Genomic DNA, 16171 nt, shown 5'->3' on the forward strand with positions numbered 1-16171 from the left:
AGTTGCCCCTTAAGTCTCTCTTATATCTTTCCCCTCTCACCCTAAACCTATGCCCTCTAGTTCTGGACTCTCCCACTCCAGGGAAAAGACTGTCTATTTTTCCTATCCATGTCCCTCATGATTTTATAAACCTCTATAAGGTCACCCTTCAGCCTCTGATGTTCCAGGGAAAACAGCCCCAGCCTGTTCAGCCTCTCCCTATAACTCAAACTCTTGACACTGTCCCGTCCCCCTAAGTGCAGGAACTCCCACCCATATCTGGGACACTACCCTCGCCTTTCACCTCCTCCAAGGTGTATGTTTCACCTGGGCCCAAACGCTCCAAACCTGGCAACATCCTTGGAAATCTTTCCTGAACCCTTTCAAGTTTCACAACACCTTTCCTATAGCAGGGAGAGCAGAATTGAATGCAGTGTTCCAAAAGTGGCTGAACCAATGTCCTGTACAGCTGCAACATGACCTCCAAACTCCTGTACTCAGTGCTCTGACCAATAATGGCAAGTGTGCTAAAGCCTTCTTAAGGTTTAAGAGTTCATTAGTTTTTCTATAATGTGATAGTTGCGTTCTAGAGCAACCCAATGTTATGGAAAAATCACACTTTAGAAACAGCGCTTAAAGTATGAGTGATGTAATCGCGTTACAATCAACACGTTTTAAACCTTCACACTTTAGAAACGGTGTCCCTTGCGTGAAATGCGCATTATGGCAGAATGACCTGTATTTAAACGAACTCCCAGAGTAAACTTTAAATCTGCTGAGATCTGCAATCAAACCGACTGCCCTTCCTCCGTGCACCCACTGACCCCCACTGGCTCCCTATCGATCAGCACCTTTATCGTGTAAGGTCACGGGTTAATGTTGCTGTCTGCTTTCGGCTCCCACCCTGCCTGATGATGTCAGACGGGAAAAGTAGATTAAATAAAGAACTGCAGATGCTGGAAATCCGAGACAAAATCCGACAGTGCTGGGGGTCTCAGCAGGTCTGGCAGCATCTGCAGAGAGAGAAAACAGACTCAATGTTTTGGGTCCAGTGACCCTTCTTCAGAGGAGGATTCTGGTCCGAGATCCTAATGGTGAAAGGTATGACTTTGCTGGCTCCTTTGTCATGTTCTGTCCAGTGGGTAGTGTTGACATGGACATCATTTGTTTGCCATCCCCAGTTGCCCTTGAACCATGTCACTGTGGGTCTGGAGTCACGTGTACATCCAGGTGGGAATGTTCCTGCCCATTGCCAGGGTTTGGGACATTGGTTGGAAAGGAATGGTTAGCACAGTGGCTCAGTGGTTAGCACTGCTGCCTCATAGCACCAGGGTCCCAGGTTCGATTCCAGCTCAGGTGACTGTCTGTGTGGAGTTTGCACATTCTCCATGTGTCTGCGTGGGCTTCCTCTGGGTGCTTTGGTTTCCTCCCACAGTCCAAAGACGTGCAGGTCAGGGGAATTGGCCACGTTAAATTGCCCATAGTGTTAGGTGTATTAGTCTGAGGGAAATGGGTCTGGGTGGGTTACTCTTCAGAGGGTCGGTGTGGACTGTTTGGCTCGAAGGGCCTGTTTCCACACGGTAGGGAATCTAACTTAATCTGATCTATTTTATGGGCGGCACGGTGGCACAGTGGTTAGCACTGCTGCCTCACAGCGCCTGAGACCCAGGTTCATATCCCGTCTCAGGCGACTGACTGTGTGGAGTTTGCACGTTCTCCCCGTGTCTGCGTGGGTTTCCTCCGGGTGCTCCGGTTTCCTCCCACAGTCACAAAGATGTGCGGGTCAGGTGAATTGGCCATGCTAAATTGCCCGTAGTGTTAGGTAGGGGTAAATGTAGGGGTACGGGTGGGTTGCGCTTCGGCAGGTCGGTGTGGACTTGTTGGGCCGAAGGGCCTGTTTCCACACTGTAAGTCTAGTCTAGAATGCCCAATGGGTCATCATGGCCCATGTAGATATGACTGTCACAGGGAGGAGCCAGACGGAGATTGACCCTGTCAGGACCCCAAAGGTTCATAAGCGCTGGTTGATTACCTCAGCCCAGTGCACACTGGCACCAGTCCATCAGTGGAGAGGGATGAAGGTGTGGTAAAGGCCGCAGTCAGAGAAGTGGGGTTCGGTTCATGAGGGCGCACTGGTACTACCCCTGGGGAGGGTGGGATCTGTAACAGTCAGATGGTTTCCACCTGAACGCTGCTGGGTGCCCTTACCAACCCCATGACCAGTGACAGCGAGAAGGCCTCAGACTCTACCAAGGATCAGATTTGGGAAGATGCAAATCCAAGAGTAAAGTCAAAGCCTAAAGGGAAAGTTATTAATACAAAGATAGGAACTAGGAGCAGGAGGAGGCCATTCAGCCCTTCGAGCCTGCTGTACCGTTCATTGAGATCAGGGCTGATCCACTATTTCAACACCATCCCTCCACACTCTTCCCAACCCCCTGACATCTTCCACATCGAGAAACTGACCTGTTTTTGTAAAGGTATTCAGTGAGACGGTCTCCGAAACCGTCTGTGGTTCAGAATTCCTCAGGTCCATCACCCTCTTCCGAGTATCTCTCCCCGTCTCAATCCAAAAATGGCCACCTCAAACCCTGACAGAGTGACCCCTGCTCCATCCTGTACCCTGACAGAGTGACCCCTGGTCCACCTTGTACACTGACAGAGTGACCCCTGCTCCATCCCGTTCCCTGACTGAGTGACCCCTGGTCCACCTTGTACACTGACAGAGTGACCCCTGGTCCATCTCGTACCCTGACTGAGTGACCCTTGGTCCATCCTGTACTCAAACAGTGACCCCTGGTCCATCCTGTACACTGACTGAGTGACCCCTGGTCCATTCTGTACCCTGACAGGGTGACCTCTGGTCTATCCTGTACCCTGACAGAGTGACCCCTGCTCCATCCCATCCCCTGACAGAGTGACCCCTGGTCCATCCCGTATCCTGACAGTGTGACCTCTGGTCTATCCTGTACCCTGACAGAGTGACCCCTGGACCATCCCGTACACTGACAGAGTGACCCCTTGTCCATCCCGTGCCTTGACAGAGTGACCCCTGGTCCATCCCGTATCCTGACAGAGTGACCTCTGGTCTATCCTGTACCCTGACAGAGTGACCCCTGCTCCATCCCGTCCCCTGACAGAGTGGTTCTTGTCTATGTTGACCTATTTCCAAACTAACCAAGTCCCACCCGGCTGCGTTGTGCCCATGTCCCTTTGAACCTTTCCTATTCTCGATCCTGTCCAAACGGCCTTTTCACATTGTCACTGTGTCCACATCTCCCACTTTGTCTGGCACTTTCTTCCACCACCCTCTGACATGAAAAAGTTGCCCCTTAGGTCTCTTTTATTATCTTTCCCCTCTCACCCTAAACCAATTCCCTCTAGTTCTGGACTCCCCCCACCCCAGGAAGAAGACTTTGTCTGTCACTCTATCCGTGCCCCTCATGATTTTATAAATCTTTATAAGATCACCCCTCAGCCTCCCAGGCTCCAGGAGAATAGTGTCGGCCTGTTCAGCCTCTCCCTCCAGCTCAGACCTCGACAGCACCAATACCGAGTGATTGAGGCTGTTGTTTGGCTTCGGATCTCGGTGTGTTTGCAAACATTTGTTGCTTAGTTTCTGCTGGAGGTACTCGGGGAGAGTTTATCCTGAATCTGTAACAGCTGCACCGCCCTCTCCCTGGGGCAGAGCTCTGGAGAAAGCCGAAAGGCTTGTTTCTGCGAGTCTGTTGTTTGGAAAGCATTTCCCAGCGCAGCCTTTTATGGAGCTGTGTGGGGCTCGGTGTGTTACCGCTGACAATGGGCGGGTCGCTTTCCTGGACGCACTTCAGCTCTTTGGCTTCGGCGGATTGTGATCCTGTGTCAGCAGAAGCCCATCTGTTAGTGGGATTCATTCCTGGCCCCGTCCCCTCCCACCCAGAGAGAGAGAGAGAGAGAAGCCCATCCCCGAAACAATTTCCACAATCTTTAGATGTCTCCGTTAGTTTGGCAACTGGGGTGGGGGAAGGGGGAGGGGGGATTTTTGGGAAGATGGTGGCACAGCAGGATCCCGTTGCAGCAGTGAGCATATCTGTTGATTGAAAGGCATGGACCGTGGGGGAGAGCAGCGAGGGAGAGTTTCCCATCCCCCACCCCCATCCCCCACCCCCATCCACAATCCCCCATCGCCCACCCCCATCCCCCACCCCCATTCCCCACCTCCATCCATCATCCCCCACACCCATCCTCCATTCCCCACCCCAATTCCCCCAACCCCAACCCACATCCCCCACCTCCATCCCCCACCCCCATTCCCCACCCCCCATCCACAATCCCCCATCCCCCACCCCCATCCACAATCCCCCAACCCCCATCCCCCACTCCCATTCCCCACCTCCATCCATCATCCCCCACACCCATCCTCCATTCCCCACCCCAATTCCCCCAACCCCAACCCACATCTCCCCACCTCCATCTCCCACCCCCATTCCCCACCCCCATCCACAAACCCCCATCCCCCACCCCCATCCACAATCCCCCAACCCCCATCCCCCACTCCCATTCCCCACCTCCATCCATCATCCCCCACACCCATCCTCCATTCCCCACCCCAATTCCCCCAACCCCAACCCACATCTCCCCACCTCCATCTCCCACCCCCATTCCCCACCCCCATCCACAAACCCCCATCCCCCACCCCCATCCACAATCCCCCAACCCCCATCCCCCACTCCCATTCCCCACCTCCATCCATCATCCCCCACACCCATCCTCCATTCCCCACCCCAATTCCCCCAACCCCAACCCACATCTCCCCACCTCCATCTCCCACCCCCATTCCCCACCCCCATCCACAAACCCCCATCCCCCACCCCCATCCACAATCCCCCAACCCCCATCCCCCACTCCCATTCCCCACCTCCATCCATCATCCCCCACACCCATCCTCCATTCCCCACCCCAATTCCCCCAACCCCAACCCACATCCCCCACCACCCCCCCCACCACCCCCCCACCCCCCAGGTAGAGATTCCCATCACCTCTACCCCACCCACCCAACCAAGAGGGCAGGGCGAGGGTTAATGTCTCATTGGCAAACCACCAACACCAACAGCACTCCCTCAGCATTGACCCTCTGACAGTGCGACACTCCCTCAGCACCGACCCTCCGACAGTGCGGCACTCCCTCAACACAGACCCTCCGACAGTGCCCACTCCCTCAGCATTGACCCTCCGACAGTGCGGCACTCCCTCAGCACCGACCCTCCGACAGTGCGGCACTCCCTCAGCACCGACCCTCCGACAGTGCGGCACTCCCTCAGCACTGACCCTCCAACAGTGCGTCACTCCCTCAGCACCGACCCTCTGACAGTGCCCACTCCCTCAGCACTTACCCTCCGACAGTGCGGCGCTCCCTCAGCACTGACCCTCTGACAGTGCCCACTCCCTCAGCACTTACCCTCCGACAGTGCGGCGCTCCCTCAGCACTGACCCTATGACAGTGCGTCACTCCCTCAGCACCGACCCTCTGACAGTGCAGCACTCCCTCAGCACTGACCCTCTGACAGTGCGGCGATCCCTCGGCACTGACCCTCCAACAGTGCGGCACTCCCTCAGCACCGATCTTCTGACAGTGCCCACTCCCTCAGCACTTACCCTCTGACAGTGTGGCGCTCCCTCAGCACTGACCCTCTGACAGTGCAGCACTCCCTCAGAACTGACCCTCCGACAGTGCAGCACTCCCTCAGCACTGACCCTCCGACAGTGCGGCACTCCCTCAGCACTGACCCTCTGACAGTGCGGCACTCCTTCAGGGCTGACCCAGGGTGACTGCGATAGGCTGCACTGCGCTCTGGTATTGGAGTCTTCCTGTGTGCTTAGTAAGCAACCTTTTATCAAGATTAATAGCACAGCCACAGGCCATTCAGCCCGTCTGTCCCACTCTGGTGTTCCAGCTCCACATGAGCCTCCTCCTCAGCCCATATAACCTCCTTTTCTCCTTCTTTACCCACCTCGCGCTCCTGATCCCAATCCTGTACATATATTGTCACAATTCAGTCTTCCCTGAGGGAGTGAGTGCCCTATTCTCTGAGTGAAGAGGTTTCCCCTGAAGTCCCCATTGGCTCATGAATGACGATTGTGTGTCGAATGGCCTTCGCTGTGGATCAGGAGAGGCCAGATTACTGTTTTCTTTTGAGTGGACAAGGCTGAGGCTGGGTCTGATGGGTCTGTATAAAATCCCGGGGGCCACAGATAGGGAGGAACATTTGCCATTAGTGGAGGAATCAGTAACCAGGGGGTGGCACAGCTTTAAGGGAAGGAGCAGGAGGTTTTTAAGAGAATTGAAGAAAATGTTTTGGTGAGCACTGGGAGGGTGCTAGAGGCAGAAAGATAATTGAGAAGGTATTTAGATAAAGCATTGACATGCTGTAGTCAACAAGAGGTCCTTGTGGTGCAGTGGGATTGGAGGTCCAGGTTATGTTAGAATCTTTGAAACTGCACAATGCAGGTGGAGGCTATTCAGCCCAATGAGCCTGCACCCACCCTCTGTACACCGTCCCACCCTGTCCCTGTAATCCCGCGTTTGCCATGGCTAACCTCCCAGCCTGCACATCCCTGAACACTGCAGGCAATTTCCCACGGCCAATCCAGCCTCACCTGCACGTGTTTGGGCTGTGGGAGGAAACCGGAACACTCCGGAGGAAACCCACATAGACACGGGGAGAATGTGCAAACCCACACCGACAGTCCCCCAAGGCTGGGATTGAACCCAGGTCCCTGGCATTGGGAGGCAGCAGAGCTAACCACTGAGCCACCAGGGGAAGTCCCAGCTGCTCCAATGGTAGGACTCTGATCAGCCCCCTTTGGAAAATGTCTTTGAATAGTTATGGAAGGCAGTAACGATGCAGTGGTAGTGCCACTATCTCTGGGCCTGGAGGTCAGAGGTGTGTACTGTTATGTGAGGGAACACCGTTATAAAGGTATCGCCTTCTGCCCTGCAGGTTACGACCTTGCTGCTGTACTGCAGTGGTTCGCTCAGCGAGTGGATCGCATCATCCTCCTGTTCGATGCCCACAAGCTGGAGATCTCGGATGAATTCTCGGAAGCGATCCGGGCGCTGAAGGGGAACGAGGACAAGATCCGAGTGGTGCTGAACAAAGCCGACCAGGTGGACACCCAGCAGCTGATGCGGGTCTACGGGGCCCTGATGTGGTCTCTCGGGAAAGTCATCAACACGCCCGAGGTCATGAGGGTCTACATCGGCTCCTTCTGGTCCGAGCCCCTCCTCATCTCCGAGAACCGGAAGCTCTTTGAGCTGGAGGAGCAGGATCTGTTCCTGGATCTGCAGAACCTGCCTCGGAACGCTGCCCTGCGGAAGCTGAATGACCTGGTGAAGAGAGCCCGGCTCGTGAGGGTAAGGTGGGGTGGTGGGCATCTCAGGGTTGGGTAAATATACCTCATCAACACTGAGCTCCTTTCTGCTCTCAGCTCGGATCGGTGTGGTTATAAATCCAGCAGCCCCTCTCCCTGGGCAGGTCCTGTCCAGTGGGTCAGTATCCTCAGTTGGAGCCGGTTTAGTGTTTAATGGTTGTGCACAGGAACACTCTTTGTTTATCTCAGTATCTCGAGGGAACAGACAAACCAAGATAGATTCAAGTCTGAATAGTTGTCTTTCACACTGGGTCAGGCATAATCCATGTCACAGGATTTTTCAAATTCTTGATGAATTTTTGCGAGTGATCCCATTAATGTTGGAGCATTTCCAGTTGATACAGAGGAATTACCAACACAGCAAACTGATAATGACCAGGCCATCATTTGTTGATATTGATTGAAAGAATAATATTGGCAAAAATACCCCTCCCTTCCTCGCAGCAGTGACATCGGGTGTTTCCCCAACAGCTCACATGACAGCTCGGTTAGATAAGGTCTTTAATAGTGCAGCACTCCCTCAGCACTGACCCTCCGACAGTGCCCACTCCCTCAGCACTGACCCTCCGATAGTGCCCACTCCCTCAGCACTGACCCTCCGACAGTGCCCACTCCCTCAGCACTGACCCTCCGACAGTGCAGCACTCCCTCAGCACTGACCCTCCGACAGTGCAGCACTCCCTCAGCACTGACCCTCCGACAGTGCGGCATTCCCTCAGCACTGACCCTCTGACAGTGCAGCACTCCCTCAGCACTGACCCTCCGACAGTGCGGCGCTCCCTCAGCACTGACCCTCCGACAGTGCGGCACTCCCTCAGCACTGACCCTCCGACAGTGCCCACTCCCTCAGCACTGACCCTCTGACAGTGCCCACTCCCTCAGCACTGACCCTCCGACAGTGCCCACTCCCTCAGCACTGACCCTCTGACAGTGCCCACTCCCTCAGCACTGACCCTCCGACAGTGCGGCACTCCCTCAGCACTGACCCTCCGACAGTGCGGCACTCCCTCAGCACTGACCCTCCGACAGTGCAGCACTCCCTCAGCACTGACCCTCCAACAGTGCAGCACTCCCTCAGCACTGACCCTGTGACAGTGCCCACTCCCTCAGCACTGACCCTCCGACAGTGCGGCACTCCCTCAGCACTGACCCGCTGACAGTGCGGCACTCCCTCAGCACTGACCCTCCGACAGTGCAGCACTCCCTCAGCACTGACCCTCCAACAGTGCAGCACTCCCTCAGCACTGACCCTCCGACAGTGCGGCACTCCCTCAGCACTGAACCTCTGACAGTGCGGCACTCCCTCAGCACTGACCCTCTGACAGTGCGGCGCTCCCTCAGCACTGACCCTCCGACAGTGCAACACTCCCTCAGCACTGACCCTCAGAAAGTGCGGCAATCCCTCAGCACTGAACCTCTGACAGTGCCCTCTCCCTCAGCACTGACCCTCCAACAATGCGGCACTCGGTCATCACTGACCCTCTGACAGTGCAGCACTCCCTCAGCACCGACCCTCCAACAGTGCGACACTCCCTCAGCACTGACCCTCTGACAGTGCCCACTCCCTCAGCACTGAACCTCTGACATGCCTTCTCCCTCAGCACTGACCCTCCAACAGTGCAGCACTCCCTCATCACTGACCCTCCGACAGTGCGGCACTCCCTCAGCAGGACCCTCTGACAGTGTTGCACTCCCTCAGCACTGACCCTCCAACAGTGTGGCACTCCCTCAGCACTGACCATCTGACAGTGCGGCACTCCCTCAGCACTGACCCTCCGACAGTGCAACACTCCCTCAGCACTGACCCTCCGACAGTGCAGCACTCCCTCAGCACTGACCCTCCGACAGTGCAGCACTCCCTCAGCACTGACCCTCCAACAGTGCAGCACTCCCTCAGCACTGACCCTCTGACAGTGCGGCACTCCCTCAGCACTGACCCGCTGACAGTGCGGCACTCCCTCAGCACTGACCCTCCGACAGTGCGGGACTCCCTCAGCACTGACCCTCTGACAGTGCCCACTCCCTCAGCACTGAACCTCTGACATGCCTTCTCCCTCAGCACTGACCCTCCAACAGTGCAGCACTCCCTCATCACTGACCCTCCGACAGTGCGGCACTCCCTCAGCAGGACCCTCTGACAGTGTTGCACTCCCTCAGCACTGACCCTCCGACAGTGTGGCACTCCCTCAGCACTGACCATCTGACAGTGCGGCACTCCCTCAGCACTGACCCTCCGACAGTGCAGCACTCCCTCAGCACTGACCCTCTGACAGTGCGGCACTCCCTCAGCACTGACCCTCAGACAGTGCGGCACCCCCTAAGCACTGACCCTCTGACAGTGTGACGGTCCCTCATCAGTGGCCCTCCGACAGTGCAGCACTCCCTCAGCACTGACCCTCCAACAGTGCGGCACTCCCTCATCCCTGACCCTCCGACAGTGCGGCACTCCCTCAGCATGACCCTCTGACAGTGTTGCACTTCCTCAGCACTGACCCTCCGACAGTGTGGCACTCCCTCAGCACTGACCCTCTGACAGTGCGGCACTCCCTCAGCACTGACCCTCCGACAGTGCAACACTCCCTCAGCACTGACCCTCAGAAAGTGCGGCACTCCCTCAGCACTGAACCTCTGACATTGCCCTCTCCCTCAGCACTGACCCTCCAACAATGCGGCACTCGGTCATCACTGACCCTCTGACAGTGCGGCACTCCCTCAGCACGACCCTCTGACAGTGTTGCACTCCCTCAGCACTGACCCTCTGACAGTGCGACACTCCCTCAGCACTGACCCTCCGACAGTGCAACACTCCCTCAGCACTGACCCTCAGAAAGTGCGGCACTCCCTCTGCACTGACCCTCCGACAGTGCCCACTCCCTCTGCACTGACCCTCTGACAGTGCGGCGCTTCCTCAGCACTGACCCTCCGACAGTGCGGCACTCCCTCAGCACTGACCCTCTGACAGTGCGGCGCTCCCTCAGCACTGCACCGTGAGGGTCATGTATCTCTAGTGAAACTCAACTTTACCTTCTCTTGACTCAGCGTCTGAAAGAGATGTGTTTAAAATCTCAAACATTCAGAATACATTTGCTGTGGTTTTGTGCTGTTTCGGAATCAGTCCCTTAGTGATGGGGGTTTCACAGCGATGTGGCTCCTCAGTGATGGCCAGTGACCCCTCTCACCTCCCCTCGTCATCATGGAAATGCAGGATGTGTTAACTGAGAGTGGGGACAGGAATGGAGCGGAATATGAAGCACACCCTAGTTGAATAACTGGCCAGCTTTGAGAAGGTGGAGACAGCAGGATAGATCTCTGAATGGCAGTCCCATGTTTGGCGTGAATGTTTGACTTTTTGACCTGGATATTTGTGTGTCTTAGTGACTTCCTTTTTACCTCACCCTCATTGGCAGCTTCACTGCTCAGTCAGGCCTGGGTCAGACTTCAATCAGTCTCCCCACCCGGCGACACCAAACTGGCCTCAGCTCAGTCTCACACTGTTCCACTTCCCCTGGACACAGCCCCCAGTCCAGTCCTTATCCCACCCCCTGATCAGGCTCAGAATTAACTCCTCAGAGGCTGGTGTCCCATCACCAAGTGCCCCTTTAATTACATAGGGAGAGTTCCTGACCCTTGACCCTGACCCAGCTCCCTCAGAGCCAGCACTCAGAGTAAATAGAACCCCCGACCCTCCTGTTTCTACCTGTCAGCCGGGGCTCCCTCATTGGATCAGGTTAACAGCCCCAATCAGAGAACTGTGATTCTATAAGGTCCATCTGGTTACAATCCCTGAAGGATGGAGTTTGAATGGGCCCCAGCCTCTGCCCAGTGAAAGGTCTGGATGAGGGTAGGACACAGTCATGATGATGTCAGCTTCCTCACCGCGGTCAATGCTCATTAGGCAAAACAGATAGACTCACAGCTGTGAGTCCCAGTATTGCCCAGTTTGAGCCATGGCCACTCTTTGATTACCTACTATCCCTGCTGTCCCTGTCCTGGGAGCGTTTGATAGGGACAGTGTAGAGGGAGCTTTACTCTGTATCTAACCCTGTGCTGTCCCTGTCCTGGGAGTGTTTGATGGGGGGACAGTGTAGAGGGAGCTTTACTCTGTATCTAACCCTGCGTTGTCCCTGTCCTGGGAGTGTTTGATGGGGGACAGTGTAGAGGGAGGTTTACTCTGTATCTAACCCTGTGCTGTCCCTGTCCTGGGAGTGTTTGATGGGGACAGTGTAGAGGGAGCTTTACTCTGTATCTAACCCCGTGCTGTCCCTGTCCTGTGAGTGTTTGATGGGGACAGTGTAGAGGGAGCTTTACTCTGTATCTAACCCTGTGCTGTCCCTGTCCTGGGAGTGTTTGATGGGGACAGTGTAGAGGGAGCTTTACTCTGTATCTAACCGCACAGGTAGCCTTTGAGGAGAGAGACAGAGAGAGAGAGAGAGAGAGAGAGAGATGGAGAGATGGAGATCACAGTGTGGCTCTCAGCGTTGGAGTGAGGAAAATCAATGATGGGCATGAGGCCAGAATTAGAGGAATTCAGAGAGATCCCGCAAGGGAGGAAATTCCAGAGATAGGGAAGGGCGAGGCCATGGGGAGATTTGAAAGCAGGGATGAGAATTTTGAAATCGAAATGCTGCTGAACGGGGAGTCAGTGCAGGGTGGGTCTTTTCACCACCTGTTTGTGAGATCTTGCTGTGCAGAGTTGGTTGCCTAGTTTCCTGCAATATCCAGGCAACTTCACATTAAACAAAGATTCCTTCCTCGGCGGTAAGGTACTGAGGGACTTGCTGACATTGTGAAATGCATGTCCCTTACATCAGTTCTTTTCGATGACCATCAGCAATAAACAACTCCTTCCAATGAGCCAGTGTGCGCAAAGTGACATCCCACAGTCAGACACAAGACGATGCACGAGGACAAATAGCAGCCCTGCCCATGACAGCCGGATTTCCCACTGCTCCCCTTCCGGAGGGTTAATAGGGCAGGCAGGGCCAAGTTATAAGGTCTAAGGTGGCACCTCTGACAGTGCGGCACTCCCTTAGCACCGACCCTCCGACATTGCGGCACTGTCTCGGTGCTGACCCTCCGACAGTGCTGCTGTCTCGGTGCTGACCCTCCCGCAGTGCGGTATTGTCTCGGTGCTGACCCTCCGACAGTGCGGCGCTGTCTCGATGCTGACCCTCTCACAGTGCGACGCTGCTTCGGTGATGACCCTCTGACAGTGCGGCGCTGTCTCGGTGCTGACCATCCCACAGTGCGACGCTGCTTCAGTGATGACCCTCCGACAGTGCGGCACTCCCTCAGCACTGACCCTCCGACAGTGCGGCATTCCTTCAGCACTGACCCTCTGACAGTGCGGCGCTGTCTCGGTGCTGACCCTCCGACAGTGCGGCACTCCCTCAGCACTGACCCTCCGACAGTGCGGCGCTCCCTCAGCACTGACCCTCCGACAGTGCGGCGCTCCCTCAGCACTGACCCTCCGACAGTGCGGCATTCCTTCAGCACTGACCCTCCGACAGTGCGGCGCTCCCTCAGCACTGACCCTCTGACAGTGCGGCACTCCCTCAGCACTGACCCTCTGACAGTGCGGCACTCCCTCAGCACTGACCCTCCGACAGTGCGGCACTCCCTCAGCACTGACCCTCTGACAGTGCGGCACTCCCTCAGCACTGACCCTCCGACAGTGCGGCGCTGCCTCAGTGATGATAAGCAGAAACATGGTTTGTTTTAAGAAGCTCTGAGCTGTCCCTTCAGGGACAGAGCCCTCTCTGCCATTCACACAACAAACCAATTGACCTCCCACAGACCTCAGCATGGCCTTTGTTTTATGTGTGACCCACTGTCTGTGTGTACACATTGCCTTTAAATAGCGCAGATCCTGCTTACAATTGACAGCAAGTAAGAAGCCAACACAAACATATCTCTCCTGATTAAACTCAATCCTGTTTATTTATGTTAGACACAGAGATCTCCTGTTAGTGCACAGTGTGGTTTTAATTTTCGGTCCCTCTGACTGTCCAGGTACTGAGAACTCTTTCTGACAAGCTCAACATTTTAATACCAGGTTAAGATCAAGTTGGGTTCCTTGAGGTACACAGCTTTGAAAGGACGGGTTGCATCGTTTAAAAATAACATCCAACTCCCGCCACTCATCACCCCCAATCCCCAAACCATCACCCACACCCCACACCCATCACCCCCACAGCTACCAACCATCACCCACACCCATCACCCAAACCCCCCACCCATCACCCCCACCCATCACCCCACCCCACACCCCACACCCACACCACCATCCATCACCCCCACAGCTACCACCCATCACCCACACCCCCTACCTGTCACCCAAACCTTCCTTCCACCACCCCCACCCATCACCCACACCCATCACCCAAACTCCCCACCTATCACCCACACTCATCACCCAAACCCCCCACCCATCACCCCCACCCCACACTCCACACCCATCACCCACACCCCCACCTGTCACCCAAACCTTCCTTCCATCACCCACACCCATCACCCAAACCCCCCACCCATCACCCCACCCCACACCCATCACCCACACCCCCCACCTATCACCCACACTCATCACCCAAACCCCCCACCCATCACCCCCACCCCACACCCATCACCCACACCCCCCACCTGTCACCCAAACCTTCCTTCCATCACCCACACCCATCACCCAAACCCCACACCCACCACCCAAACCCCCCACCTATCACCCACACTCATCACCCAAACCCCCCACCCATCACCCCCACCCCACACCCCACACCCATCACCCACACCCCCTACCTGTCTCCCAAACCTTCCTTCCATCACCCACACCCATCACCCAAACCCCCCACCCATCACCCCACACCCATCACCCACACCCATCACCCACACCCCACACCCATCACCCAAACACCCCACCTATCACCCACACCCATCACCCACACCCATCACCCACACCCCACACCCATCACCCACATCCCCCACCTATTTCCCACACCCATCACCCACACCCCACACTCATCCCCCACCTCATCACCTATCACCCACACCCCACAGCCACACCCACCCATCACCCAAACCCCCAACCTATCACCCACACCCATCACCCAACCCCCCACCTATCACCACACTCATCACCCACACACCCCACCTATCACCCACACCCATCATCCACACCCACACCCATCACCCAAACCCCCCACCTATCACCCACACCCACCACCCACCCAACACTCATCATCCCCAACCCGCAAACCATCACCCACACCATCATCCTTTGCCCCCACAGCCGACATCCATCACCCACACCCCCTACCCATCACCCAAACCTTCCTTCCATCACACCCACCCATCACCCTGACCCACCACATATCACCCCACCCCACACCCATCACCCACACCCCCCACCTATCAACCACACCCATAACCCACACCCCACACCCATCACCCAACCTCCCCACCTATCACCCATCACCCACACCCATCTCTCAAACCCCCCACCTATCACCCACACCCATTACCCACACCCCACACCCATCACCCAACCCCCCACCTATCACCCACACCCATCACCCACACCCACCCATCACCCAAACCCTCCACCTATCACCCACACCCATCACCCAAACCTCCCACCCGTCGCGCATACCTTCCACCCGTCACATCCACCTCCCACCTCTACCCCCATCCATCACCCCCACAGCCCACACCCATCACCCATACCCTCCAACTGTCACCCACACCTCCCACCCATCTCTCCCACCCCTCTCCCGCCATCCACACACCTGCGCATCACTCCCACTCCCATCCATCACACATATCCCCCCACCTGTCACCCGTCACCCCCACCTGTAACCGCCACCCATCACCCCCACCTCCCACCTACCTATCTCACCCTCCCAATCTGACCCTTCAAATGTCAGTGCAGAGGTGATGCTTGACCACAGGGTGGCATTCACAGACTAGCTTGGTCCCATCTCCAACACACACAGACACACACACACAGACACAGACACACACACACAGACACACACACATACACACACACACACACACACAGACACACACACACACACAGACACACACACACTCTCACACACACACACACAGACACACACACACACACAGACACACACACAGACACACACACACACTCTCACACACACATGCAGACACACTCACATTCACACACACAGACACACGTTCATTGCTCCCTGAAAGTGTAGTTGCAGGTAGATAGAATAGTCAAGAAGGCTTCACCAGTTTCCCTATCTCCCCTCTCCCTACCTCTCCCAGATCCAACCCTTCAATTTGGCACCGCTCTCTTGATCTGTCCTATCTGTCCATCGTCCTTTCCATCTATCCGCTCCATCCTTCCCTCTGACCTATTAGTCTCCCCCCATCTGCACCCCATCTGCACCGATCTATCACCTTCCAATCTACATCAACCCCACCCTCCTATTTATCTCTCAGCCCCCTTCCCCCCTCACATTCCTCATGAAGGGCTTATGCCCGAAATGTCGATTCGTCTGCTCCTCAGATGCTGCCTGACCTGCTGTGCTTTTGCAGCGTCACACTTTTCAGCTCTGACCTCCAGCATCTGCAGTCCTCACTTTCTCCTAGCGAAGAAGACGATTGGTACACTTTCCTTTATTGGTCAGTGCATTGAGTGTAGCAGTTGGGAGGTTATATTGCAGGTGTACAGGATGTTGGTTAGGCCACTCTTAGAACACTGCTTGCCAAAGGGCAGATATTGTTAAATTTGAACAAGTTCAGTAAAGATTTACAA

General features: G+C 55.7%; 1 protein-coding gene across 1 annotated transcript in view; it reads left to right on the forward strand.

Annotated features, from left to right (window-relative positions):
• LOC132836709 (EH domain-containing protein 2-like) overlaps nt 1-16171 on the forward strand; it is a 55126-nt gene that overhangs the window by 22190 nt on the left and 16765 nt on the right. Inside the window, exon 3 of the mRNA XM_060856113.1 lies at nt 6960-7372. Coding sequence (XP_060712096.1) covers nt 6960-7372 — 413 coding nt within the window. The remainder of the gene's footprint in view (nt 1-6959; nt 7373-16171) is intronic.

Source organism: Hemiscyllium ocellatum, chromosome 47 (genome assembly GCF_020745735.1).
Source record: "Hemiscyllium ocellatum isolate sHemOce1 chromosome 47, sHemOce1.pat.X.cur, whole genome shotgun sequence".
Classification (NCBI taxonomy): domain Eukaryota; kingdom Metazoa; phylum Chordata; class Chondrichthyes; order Orectolobiformes; family Hemiscylliidae; genus Hemiscyllium; species Hemiscyllium ocellatum.